At 33.2% G+C, this 13094-nt stretch overlaps 1 protein-coding gene across 6 annotated transcripts in view; it reads right to left on the bottom strand.

The window, feature by feature from the left end:
• Window positions 1-4429: 4429 nt before the first annotated feature.
• SNCA (synuclein alpha) overlaps window positions 4430-13094 on the bottom strand; it is a 145033-nt gene continuing 136368 nt past the window's right edge. For all 6 annotated transcript variants that reach the window (XM_025998083.2, XM_025998085.2, XM_025998084.2 and 3 more), the window contains exons 5-6: window positions 7581-7664; window positions 4430-5353 (exon numbers count right to left, since the gene is read on the bottom strand). In XM_025998083.2, coding sequence (XP_025853868.1) covers window positions 5321-5353; window positions 7581-7664 — 117 coding nt within the window. In that variant the 3' untranslated portion in view covers window positions 4430-5320. The remainder of the gene's footprint in view (window positions 5354-7580; window positions 7665-13094) is intronic.

Below are 13094 nucleotides of genomic sequence, written 5' to 3'. Positions count from 1 at the left end.
TTATATGAGTATCACTTATTCTAGACATAGAAATCTGAAGAAAAATAGAAATATTCTAATAATTGCAGGTAGAATATCTATTCCATTCTCTAAACTTCTGCAGGGTTCTCTTACATAGCTGTATGTCCTCACTCTGAGAGACAATGGAGGCTAGAGAAAAACAGACTCTGGCCTTATATTAATTGGACTCCTGGCTCTGCCACTTACTAACCATATGAGTATGAGAATGTTACCTAGTCCACAGGAACATTAGTTTGCTTAAGTACAAAATGAGAATAATAATGGAACTTCTTAGAGTTGTTTGGAGAATTAAATGAGCTAGTATTGATAAATCACATATCTATATTTGACACAGTAATAAAAAATATATTTTATCTTCCAATGCCGGGACAAAGCTCACAGGGAAATAAATGCCATCCCTGATGCATTCCTGCCTAAGACAGAATAACGTGAGATGACTCATCCAAGATAAAAACAGAGTACTGTCAGTACAATGGAAGAGGAGTCTGTTGAGTTTGCTATTGGAAAAATGTGTTTTTCTTCCTCAGTATGGATGTAGAAAGCACTATCTTTGAGAATTAATGGTTGTCCTTGAGGGGTGTGTGTGTGTGTGTGTGTGCGTGCGTGTGGCCTACTGCATGAGCCAGAAAGATGAATAAACATATCTTGCATCTCACATTAGGGGAGAGATCTTGAAAATCCAACTTCTAAGGCCAAACCACATATTAGATTGTTTAGTTGCCATTTGGGTGCCAAAGCCCACCCTGACTTGTTTTGTTAAAGACCCCATGGAGTCATATGAGGCTGAATAACTCAAACTTCAGGGAATGATATCTTCAAAGTAAACCTAGAGACAGACTAACCCTTAGGCTACCTGTCAGGTGGATGCCTCAGCAGTGGATATGAGAGAAGCCTTCCTGAAAAGGCTTGTGTGCCTTATCCAACTTTTTATTTAAGTGTTTGGCACAAGATAACCACCCTCGTGTGTATTAGTATGAGAATACTTTTGAACAAAGATATTTTATTTTTCCAAGTTGTTTTCCTGATTAGGAATACTCATTAATATACCTAAATAAAACAAGAAACTTAACACTTCTTTCCAGTTTAAGACTACACAGACAGTTTAACACTCACAATGGTCCCTTTCCAGCTAGACAAAAAAGGAAGTTTCTATGGTGACCATGCTTATAGTCATTGCAGTCATTCCTTTTTCTTTCCTTGCCAATGCCCGATATACATCAAATTACTCATAATTACATACAAACTGCCTAGCACCTCTGAATCTTCTCAAAATTACACTTTCTACTGGTGATTTTTAAAAGTAACTGCTATTTTTCTCCTGAAAAATTAAAAAGATAAACCAAACAATTTTTCAATTAATTTATAGAGGGCCTTCATAGTCAAATTTACTGTCAGAAACCATAGAGACTTAGTGAATCTTTCCAAATAGAAAAACTATTCCTAAAAAAGTATCCTGAGATTCATAGTCAGCAGAATTTAAAAGAATTCGTGAGATTTTTGTAAATCTAGAGAATCAACATTTTTTTTCCATTAATTGTATTCCCCATGTTGTACTTTTCATCTCTATGACTTATTTATTTTATAGCTCCAAATTTGTACCTCATAATCTCTTTTATCTATTTCACTCATTCCCCTACCTAACTCCCCTCTGGCAGATACTGTCTTGTTCTCTCTATTTAAGAGTACGTATTTTTGTTGTTGTTTCTTCATTTACTTGTTTTTAGATTCTGCATATAAGTAAAACCAGTTGGTATTTGTCTTTCTCTTACCTGTTTCACTTAGCATAATACCCTCTGGGTCCATCCATGTTGACACAAATGGCAAAATCTCATCCTTTTTTATAACTCTATTATAAGTAATACTCTATTATACCACACTTTCTTTATCAGTTCATCTATCAGAGGATTCTTGGAATGCTTCCATATCTTGGCTATTGTAAATAATACTGGAATAAACATAGAGGTGCATACATCTTTTTGAATTGGTGGGCTTTTTTTTTCCTTTGGGTAAATACACAGTAGTAGGTAAATCATATGGTATTTCTATTTTTAGTTTTTTGAGGAAACTTCACACTGTTTTCCAGACTGGCTGAACTAATTATCATCCCCATCAACAGTGCACAAGCGCTCCTTTTTCTTCACATCTTTACCAACACTTTTATTTCTTGTCTTTTTGATTCTAGCCATTCTGACAGGTTTCAGTTAATATCTCATTGTGGTTTTGATTTGTATCTCCCTGATGATTAGTGATGTTGAGCATCTTTTCATGTGTCTGTTGGCCATCTGTCGTCTTTGGAAAATGTCTGTTCAAGTCCTCTGCCTATTTTTTGATTGCACTGTTTTTTTGTTTGTTTTTGCTTTGCATAAGTTATTTATATATTTTGGATATTAGCCCCTTATCAAATATATCATTTGCAAATATCTTCTCCCATTCACTAGGTTGCTTTTCATTTTGTTGATAGTTTCCTTCATGGTGGAAAACTCTCAATAGTTTATTTTTGCTTTTATTGTACTTGCCTGAGGAAAGTGGTCTAAAAATATATCGCTAAGACTAGTGTTAAAGAAATTACTGCCTATGTTTACTTCTAGAAGTTTTATGGTTTGAGGTCTTACATTCTAGTCTTTAGTACATTTTGAATTTCTTTTTGTATAAGATAGTGGTCCAGTTCTCAACACTATTTGTTAAAGAGACAGTTTTTTCCTCATTGTATATTCTTGCCTCTTCTCTCATAGGTTAATTGACTATATAATCATGGGTTTATTTCTGGGCAGTCTATTCTATTTGTCTGTTTTTGTGCTCTATGATACTGCTGTTATTACTATAGTTTTGTAATATAGTTTGAAATCAGGGAGCATTATTCTTTCACTTTGTTCTTATTTCTCAAGATTGCTTTGGTTATTTGGAGTCATAGTGATCTGTGAACACTTTAGGATCCTTTGTTTTAGTTCTGTGAAAAATGCCACTAGCGTTTTGAGGGGAATTGTATTGAATCTATAGAGGGTCTTGGGTAGTACGGATATTTTAATAAAATTAATTCTTTCAATTTATGAGCACAATATATCTTTCCATTTATTTGTGTAGTATTTAATTTCTTTCCTCAGTGACAAAGTTTTCAGAGTACAGTCTTTCATCTCTTCAGTTAAATTTATGTCTATTTTGTTTTTTTGGTACATTTATAAATGAGATTGTTTTCTTAATTTCTCTTTCTGCTACTTTGTTATTAGTGTATAGAAATGCAACGGATTTCTCTACATAATTTTGTATCCTGCAACTTTACTGAATTCATTTATCAGTTCTAGTCGTTTTTTGCTGGAGTCTTTAGGGTTTTCTATATGTAGTATCATGTCATCTGCAAATAGTGAGAGTTTTACTTCTTCCTTATCAATTTGTATGCCTTTTATTTTTCTTGTCTGATTGCTGCAGCTAGAACTTCCAGTACCATGCTGAATAGAAGTGGTGAGTGGGCATTCTTGTCTTGTTCTTGATCTTAGGGGAAAAGCGCTCAATTTTTCACCATTGAGCATGATGTTAGCTGAGAGATTTTCCATATATAGCCTTTATTATGTTGAAATATGTTCCCTCTAGACCTACTTTGCAGAGGGTTTTTAGCGTTATTTTATCAAAAGCTTTTTCTCAATCTATTGAGATGATCATATGGTTATCCTATTATCCCATCTCTTATTAATGTATCACACTGATTGATTTGCAAATACTCAACTACCCTTGCATTCCTGGAATAAATCCCAATTTATTGTGGTGAATGATTTTTGTATTGTACTGTCAAATTCTGTTTTCTAATATCGTGTTGAGTATTTTACATCTATGTTCATCAGAGATATTGGCCCATAGTTTTCTTTTTTTGCAGTGTGTTTGTTTGGATTTGGTATCAGGATAATGCTGGATTCACAGAATGAACTTAAAAGCTTTCCTTCCTCTTCTATTTTTTGGAATAGTTTGAGAAGAACAGTTATTAGTTTTTCTTTAAATATTAGGTAGAATTCCCCTGTTAAGTTATCTGGTCCTGGACTCTTGTTTGATGGAGTTTTTTGACTACTAAATTACTAATTGTTTGAGAATAGTTTGAGAAGAACAGTTATTAGTTTTTCTTTAAATATTAGGTAGAATTCCCCTGTTAAGTTATCTGGTCCTGGACTCTTGTTTGATGGAGTTTTTTGACTACTAAATTACTAATTAATTAGTAATTAATTACTAATGCTAGTAATTTTTTTTTTCAAAATTTCTAGGAATTTATCCATTTAAATTGAAATTTCTTAAGATAATGGTTTGGTAGTTCTTAGAAATGTTTAAAGGCATTTCCCAAGGTGGTGGATGGGGGGGGGGGTTGATTTAAAAAATAATAAAAATAAAATGCTGGGTTAAACAAAGTTAGTCAGATTCTCTCAAAGCCTTAATGTGCTAATATGTTTTATTAATATTTGAAGCAGACATAGTCAAAATCATTTCTTAAACTCACTATTCCATGGAACCCATTTTTTTTCCCACATAACCTCTTAAGACACCACTGCATGTCAGGATACTTTGGGTAGTGTTGCTTCAGTGAATTTCCAGAGTAAAGGGTTAATGTTCCATCTTGTCTGCTTAATTCTTCTAAAATTCCTTCTCCTTCAAATGGCTGTCAAGAGCTTTAAGTTAAATGTGTCAGTTCTCAGTTCATATTGTTATAAGCATTATTTTATTATTAAAGTGAGATGGGATTAAAAATAAGATTTTTGTAATGAGATAACATTTTAATTTTCAGCATTTATATATAAACACAAGTTAATAAAACACATCACAAAACAGTAAAATTTCATAGTTAATATTTATAGGTGCATAGTTTCATGCTAACATGTTTCTAAGTATTGTATATATTAACAAATTTCACAACACATCATTATTTTTTAAACAGAAATAATCATTAAAAGACACCTAGAAATCTTATAATATATGATAATAAATCACAACTTCTCAATAACAGCAACAAAAAAATAGTGAAGATTTAGAAATAAGTGGTAGTCACTTAGGTGCTTTAATTTAACATTTTAGATTTGAAGCCACAATATCCACACAGCACACAAGGGAGGACCCTGCTACCATATAATCACTTCAGTGAGAGGGAAGCACTGAAATGCTGAGTAGGGGCTGGTACAGATTACTTCAATCACTGCTGATGGAAGAGTTTAAAATACACTGTAAAAATTTTGAGAAAATGTTATGACTGGGCATTTTGGAACTGAGTACTTGTACAGGATGGAACATCTGTCAGTAGGTCTCAAGAAACTGGGAGCAAAAGTATTTCTTAGGCTTCGGGTTCATAGTCTTGATACCCTTCCTAATATAAAGAAAATCAGAAAGAAAACTATTATTAGTTTTAGTCATCAGTAATGAAGGACTTAGGGTGAATGAGATAAGACATGGCTCACCACCTTGAATGAAGGTTATAGTCATAATAGTTTTGTAACTGTTCAGTTATATACAATATAATTCTGTGTTTTGTCTTCCTGTCAAATATAAAAGTGAATTATCCTGCTCAGAGTTCGGATATCTGAATTTTACTTTCACATGCCATTTAACAATCACATATTCTAGTACTGTAGGACAAGTTAGTTGCTCTATCTTGCTCCCAGTTTCCTCAACTGTACTTTGTGAGAGTCAAATTAAGTACCCTAAAAAGCCTCTTCCAGGGCTAAGATGCCCTAATTCTTAAAAGGAGAAAGATATTGAAGGCAAGTGATGTTTTCTCTCCTTTTGCTCTCTCAATGAAAATCTCTTCATCCATGGCTTCAATTATTACTTCCATTCTAAACCCCCTCTCCCCATACAATATATGGATAACATCCACAATAAAGATATTAATGGTGTTACCTAAAGTGCTCAGATTAGTCCTCCTAAAGAACAGCTCTTAATTAGAATCCTGCTTTATTTATTTATTTATTTATTTATTTATTTATTTATTTATTAGGATCCTGCTTTAAAATGAACAAATGTACCTTCCTCAATTCAACTTGCTTTCTGAATATAGTACAAACTTAAATGGGAAAGTTCTAGTATTCTACAACTTGCCTTTGACCCTCTCTGCAGCCTTAATCTGTCACTATTCTCTCTGTTCCCTAACCTCAAATCCTATTTACTCACTGTTCCTCAGACATATCCTTATGAATGTTCAGACATGCATGCCTTGCTTCTGATATTACCTAGTGCTAGAATGTCTTCCTTTCATTTTGGCCTACCACATCTCCCCTCCCCTCCCACACAGATCAACACCAACTCTTCTATAAAACTCTTGATCACTATAACCAGATCCTGTAAATTATTATACTTTTTTATGTATCTTGAATATTTTTGCCTCTGTGATGCCTAATACATAGAAGATAGTCAACAATATTTAAAGGAATCAACATGAATAAACAGAGATTTAAATTTGTATTTGTTTTCATCAAGCCTATTAGAATGTAAATGCCTTATGTCCTGGTACTATCAACTAATCTTGTATTTTCTCCAGTATTTAGTATTGTGCTATGCATAAAAAGATGCAAAAATTTTGATAAAATCTAATTAAGTAAAGAAACAATTTAATTTCATTTGTGTAAATGAGATTATCAATATGCCTTTTACTGATGCCATGAAGAATAATATATAATCTAACTACAAAACATTTTAACAGAATTTTCAATGAATAATATATCTTCTTTGCTTGTGATGTCTTGTGCTGGTATTAGGATAATGCAGTCCTCATGCAATTAATTGGAGAGTAATCTTTCCTCTTTTTGGGGAGAAGAGAAATTAATTGGTATTAATTGTAATTAATAGTTATTATCCCTTAAATGTTTGGTAGAATTCATCAGTGAATCTGTCTGGTCCTGGGATTTTCTTTGTGGGTATGTTTTTTTTAAACAATAATCCAGTCTTTTTACTTTGTTATAGAACTTTTCAGATTTTCTATTTCTTCTTGAGTCAGCTTCATTCTTCTAAAATTTTTTTTTAATTTTCCTTATGATACATTTCCTATTAAACTTATTTTCAAATTCAAATTAACCATCAAAATTCTAGATTGAAGTACATCAGTTGCTGCAAACCATGCATTTATCATATTTCTACTCTCTAAGTTTTGTGGGTAACTTATTTTACTATGAAAATAGTTTGCTGGAAATGTGTAGCAAATAATAATTTTCTTTAGGCATTCAGTTGATTTCCCCAACTTTCCATTTTGAGATTTATTTTAGAAAGTAAGGTTTTTAACAGAATAATTTTCTAATTCAGGGATCAGCAAACGCTTTCTGTAAAGGGTAAGCAAGTACATGTATTTGGTTGTGTGAACCACATAGTATCTCTGTTTAAACAACTCTTTACAAATGTAAAAACCACTTTTAGCTTTCAAGTTGTCTGCACAATACATATTTTGGATTTGGCCAATTTGTCCCTCAAGAGAATAAATCACTTTCACTAAGGACTAATGGAAGGAAAATCTGATGGTGATAGATTTTTGGTACTGCTTAATAGAAAGACCCAACTTGAATTCCTGAAGTTTATTTTCAGAGTTGTAGGATACAAAATTTTACCTCAGAAGGCATTTCATATGCCTCATTGTCAGGATCAACAGGCATATCTTCCAGAATTCCTTCCTGTGGGCCTCCTTCTTCACTCTAAATGGGAAGCACAAAAGGAATATGATGAGGTACTAATTTTTACTTTTAGAAAATTAAGCACACTTTGAAAAACATCTTATATACATAAAATACTGGTAATAATTTTGTAAAAATGGGTACTCCTTAATATTACTGCTGGCATTCTAAACTATACAATACCTTTGCAGAAATATTATAGTAGTATGTGTTGTTAACCCTAAAAATGTACAAAATTTTTACCCAAGTAATTCACTACTCAGCAAGTAGTCCTAAGATGTTTTCATAGGATCAATGACAGCATTTTTCACACACACACACATAAAATGTTAACCTAAATGTTCAACAGAAGATAAAAAAGTTTAGAAAAAATTATAATTCATCTACTCAATAGATTATTATGAAGATATGTATTAACTATGGCATAAGAATTATATAATAAAATGAGAACCTTTTAGAAGACAAAGTTGCATATATTATGGACATAACCAATGTATTATTCAGATACAAAGTTAAAAAGATTGAAGAAAATCCAAAAAAATATTAAAGCACTTTTTATTGGGTAGTTATGTTTTCACTTTTTTGTAAGTTAGTTTATATAACCATTTATAATGTAAAAGCATATGTATTTTATAATTTATTTTTAAATGATGGCAAAGAAATTATTTTCTAAAATTTCAAAATTTAAACTATATGCATATATAGTTTCAATAGGAGAGAGAGAGAGAGAAAGGAAGACAGAGAGGAAGAAAAATCAAATACATGATGCACAAATTTTTTAGATCTCCCCCCTTAGAAATAAGATACCATAAAAGTCAACTTGAATTCATTTCTTTACTAATATCCTTCATTAAATACCCTTTGTTGCTTTGCATTTATTCCATTAAAGTTCACTGAAAATTGAAAAAGCAGAGAGGCAATGTAAGCCTAAAATGGAGTTACTCAAAAAGATCAAATAGTCTCTCAGCCACTATAGCTTATGTTTAAAAATATGCCTTGTGTAAGATCTCCTATCTTCATCATGAAAGTGACTGACAGGTAGGCAGAGAGACAAAGAAATAGCTTCCCACGTGAAAAGTCAAATTAATGTTCATTCTTAAATTAGCTGGACCAAGAAGTTTATAGATCATCTTCTCCTGCCCAATTCCCTTCTTACAAACAAAGTCCAGGTTATATATAAATGAAATCAAATGTAAAAACTTCCCAAAATAACTTACTTCTAAATGTGGAATAAAAATACTGTTTCCATAGTGTTTTACCTCTTACCACAAGACAAAAATATAGGCTCTCCTATATAGTGGTTAGACATGAGGTCTGTAGTATAACAAGACTTGAGTTCAAATCTTAACTTCTCTAGATTCTAGATTTTTAAAATTGAAGTACAATTAACATATAGTGTTATATTAGTTTCAGGTGTGCAACATAATGATTCAACAATTCTATACATTACTCAGTGCTTACCACAATGAATGTAATCACCATCTGTCACCAAACAATGTTATTATCTTATTGACTATATGCCCTATACTGTACATTTCATCTCTGTGACTTACTTATTTTATAACTGGAAGTTTTTAGTTTTAATCCACTTGAGTTCATTCCCCTACCTACTTTTCCTCTGGCAACCACCTGTTCTCTGAATTTCAGAGTCTGTCCTTTGTTCATTTCTTTTATTTCTTAGATTCCACATATGAGTGAAATCATATGGTATTTGTCATTCCCTGTCTGACTTATTTAACTTAGCATTATATTCTCTAGGTCTTAGCAGTATTGCTGCAAATGGCAACATTTTATTCTTTTTATGGGTAATACTCCACTGTGCGTGTGTGTGTGTGTGTATGTGTATGTGTATACACAGGTAATAAACACCTCATTATGGTTTTGATTTGCATTTCCCTGATGCTCAGTGATGTTGAGCATCTTTTCATGTGTCTGTTAGCCATCTGTGTGTCTTCTTTGGAAGATGTCTACTCAGGTACTCTGATTTTTAAAATTGCACCTTTTTTAAAAAAATATATTGTACAAGTTCTTTATATATTTTGGAAATTAATTCCTATTGTATATATCATTTGCAAATATCTTCCTCATTCAGTAGCTTGCCTTTTTGTTTTGTTGATGGTGCAAAAAGTTTATTTTGGTATAGTCTCAATAGTTTTTTGTTTTGTTTTGTTTTTGTGTCTGTTGCCTAAGGGGACATATCTAAATGTTTCTACAGCTGATGCCAAGGAAATTACTGCCTATGTTTTCTTTTAGAAGTTTTATGGTTTCAGGTCTCACATTTAGGTTTTTAATTCATTGTGAGTTTATTTTTGTGCATGATATATGAAAGTGGTCTAGTTTCATTCTTTTGCATGTAACTATCCAGTTTTCCCAACACCATTTATTGAAGAGACTGTCTTTTCCCCATTGTAAATTCTTGCATCCTTTGTTGGAGATTGATTGACCATATAAGCATGGGCTTATTTCTGGGTTCTCTATTCTCTTTGATTTATCCACGTGACTGTTTTTGTGCCAGTACCATACTGTTTTGATTACTATAGCTTTGTAATATATCATGAAATCTAGGATTGTGATACCTTTAGCTTTATTCTTGGGATATTTTGTGGTTCCATATCAATTTAAAAACTGTTTATTTCTGTGAAAAATGCCATTGGCATTTTGATAAGGATTGCACTAAATCTGTATAGAGCTTTAGGTTGCATGCACATTTTAACAATACTAATTCTTCTATGAGAATGAATATTTTTCCATGTATTTATGTCATCATGAATATCTTTCATCAAAGTTTTACAGTTTTCAGAGTTCAGGTCTTTCATCTCCTTAATTAAGGTTATTCCTAGGTATCTAATTTTTCTTAGTGCAACTGTAAATGGGACTGTTTTCTTAATTTCTCTTTCTGCTACTTTGTTATCTGTGTATAGAAATGCAACAGATGGGCAGCCCAGGTGGCTCAGCAATTTAGCGCCTCCTTCGGCCCAGGGTGTGATCCTGGAGACCCGGGATTGAGTCCCACATCAGGCTCCCGGCATGGGGCCTGCTTCTCCCTCTGCCCGTGTCTCTGCCTTCTCTCTCTCTCTGTGTCTCTCATGAATAAATAAATAAAATCTTAAAAAAAAAAAAAAAGGAAATGCAACAGATTTCTGTACATAATTTTGTATCCTGCAACCTTATGGAATTCATTTATCAGTTCTAGTAGTTTTTTGCTGGAGTCTTCAGGGTTTTCTATATGTAGTATCATGTCATCTGCAAACAGTGAAAGTTTTATTCTTCCTTATCAATTTGTATGTTTTTTATTTTTCTTGTCTGATTGCTGCAGCTAGAACTTCCAGTACCATGCTGAATAGAAGTGGTGAGTGGGCATTCTTGTCCTGTTCTTGATCTTAGGGGAAAAGCTATCAGTTTTTTACCATTGAGCATGATGTTAGCTGAGAGATTTTCCGTATATAGCCTTTATTATGTTGAAGTATGTTCCCTGAAAACATAATTTTGTTGAGAGTTTTTTTTTTTATCATGAATGGATGTTGTATTTTGTCAATGTTTTTTGGCATTGATTGAAAGGATCATATGGTTCTTATCCTTTCTCTAGTTAATATGATGTATTATATTGATTGATATGCAAATACTGAACCACACCTGCATACCTCAATAAATCCCAATTCATTGTGTTGAATGATTTTTCTAATGTATTGTCAAATTCCATTTGCTAATAATGTATTGAGGATTCTACATCTATGTTCATCAGATATATTGGCCTGTAGTTTTCTTTTTTGCAGTGTCTTTGTCTGGTTTTGGTATCAGAGTAATGCTGGCCTCATAGAATGAATTTGGAAGTGTTCCTTCTCCCTTGTCCCCCACTCTGCCTCCCCTTCCTCCTCCTTCTATTTTTAGATGGATATTTTTTAAAGATTTTTATTTATTTATTTTAGAGAGAAAACACATAGAGGGAGAAGGAGAGAGAGAAGCAAACTTCCTACTGAGCAGAGAGCCTGTCTTGGGGCTTGATCCCAGGACCTCAGGACCATGACCTGAGCTAAAGGCAGATGCTCAACTGACCAAGCCACCTGGGTGCCCCTATACACATTTATATATACATATATGTATGCATGTATACATTAGATCCATCTTGCCTAATCTGTTGTTCAAAACCACTGTTTCCTTGTTGACTTTCTGTCTGGATGATCTATCCATTGTGTAAGCGAAGCGTTAAAAGTCCCCTACTCTTACTGTATTACTGTTAATCCCTCCTTTTATGTCTATTAATAGTTGCTTTATGTAAGTAGGCATTCCCATATTGAGCACATATATATTTATAATTGCTTTATCCTGTTCCCTGTATCATTATGTTGTGCCCTTCTTTGTCTCTTGCTACAGTCTTTGTTTTAAAGTCTATTTTGTGGGCAGCCCGGGTGGCTCAGCGGTTTAGCGCCACCTTCAGCCTGGGCATGATCCTGGAGACCCAGGATTGAGTCCCACATGAGGCTCCCTGTGAGGAGCCTGCTTCTCCCTCTGCCTGTGCCTCTCTCTCTCTCTCTCTCTCTCTGAGTCTTTCATGAATAAATAAATAAAATCTTTAAAAAAATAAAGTCTATTTTGTCTGATAAATATTAATACCCCAGATTTTTAGTTTCCATTTCCATGGTAAATGTCTTTCTGTTTCTTCAATCTGCATGTATCTTTAGGTCTGAAGTAAGTATCTTGTAGATAGCATATAGATGGGTCTTATTTTCTATCTGTTCAATCACCCTGTGTCTTTTCATTGGAGCATTTAGACCATTTACATTTAAAGTAATTATTGAGAGGTATGTACTTCCTGCCATTTTGTAACTTGTTTTATGGCTTTTGTTTTTGTTTTTGCTTTTTTTTTGTCATTCTTCTCTGTTTCTTCTTCCCTTCCTCTCTTCGCTTTTGGTTTGATTGGCTTTCTTTAGTGTTATGCCTGGATTCCTTTCTTCTCTTGTGCATGCTTATTATAAGTTGAAGATTTGTGATTACCATTAGGTTCATATATAACATCTTATGTGTATAGCAGTTTATATTAAGTTGATGGTCAGTTAAGCTTGAACACATTCTAAAAGCACTAAATGTTTACAACACCTCCCCCTTTCTATGTATATGATGTCATATTTTATATCCTTTTACTTATAAATCCCTTGACTGACTTTTGTAGATATAATTGGCTTAACTGTTTTTGCATTTTAATCTCCATTCAGGTTTTACAAATAATCTACTATCTTTATTATGTTTGTTTTTTATTTAAAAATTTTTATTTATTTATTTGAGAGAGAGAGAGAGAGAGAGAGAGAGGGAATGAGTGAGAGAGAGCATGGGGCAGAAAGAGATGGAGAAGCAGCCTCCTGCTGAGCCTGGGAGACCGATGAACGCAGGGCTTGATCCCAGGACCCTGAGATCATGACCTAAGCTGAAGGCACATGCTTAACCAAACGAGCCACC

The sequence above is a fragment of the Vulpes vulpes genome, chromosome 4 (genome assembly GCF_048418805.1).
Source record: "Vulpes vulpes isolate BD-2025 chromosome 4, VulVul3, whole genome shotgun sequence".
Taxonomy (NCBI): domain Eukaryota; kingdom Metazoa; phylum Chordata; class Mammalia; order Carnivora; family Canidae; genus Vulpes; species Vulpes vulpes.
This window is presented reverse-complemented; position numbering and strand designations above follow the sequence as displayed.